Source organism: Morone saxatilis, unplaced genomic scaffold (genome assembly GCF_004916995.1).
Source record: "Morone saxatilis isolate NCDOM2014 unplaced genomic scaffold, NCSU_SB_2.0 Contig7, whole genome shotgun sequence".
Lineage (NCBI taxonomy): Eukaryota > Metazoa > Chordata > Actinopteri > Moronidae > Morone > Morone saxatilis.
This window is the reverse complement of record NW_023340246.1, coordinates 2922221-2922471: the sequence shown is the minus strand read 5'-3', so window position 1 is coordinate 2922471 and position 251 is coordinate 2922221. Positions and strand designations below refer to the sequence as shown.

At 45.8% G+C, this 251-nt stretch overlaps 1 protein-coding gene across 1 annotated transcript in view; it reads left to right on the top strand.

Moving 5' to 3' along the window:
* The window catches only part of ppil4 (peptidylprolyl isomerase (cyclophilin)-like 4), a gene marked incomplete at its 5' end in the record, with an annotated part of 9348 nt that overhangs the window by 850 nt on the left and 8247 nt on the right, over positions 1-251 (top strand). Inside the window, 1 exon segment of the mRNA XM_035678493.1 lies at positions 86-202. Within this exon segment, the coding sequence (XP_035534386.1) occupies positions 86-202 (117 nt within the window).

Here is a 251-nt window from a genome sequence, read left to right as displayed (position 1 = left end):
TAAAATAGACGATAAAGCCGTGTAGAACAGAAGAACAGTATACCGGTATATTATAAATAACGCCGTTTCTGCCACGGTTGCACAGAGTGGCCGAATCGGGGCAGATGAGGTGATCGATGATACGGATGGGAAAGGAGCCGAGGAGTTGGAGGAGAGGCTGAAGGAGAAAGAAGCCAAAACTCAGGCCATCCTGCTGGAAATGGTGAGAAGAAGAAATCTGCTCACAGTCTTAAGATAAGATAAGATATTCC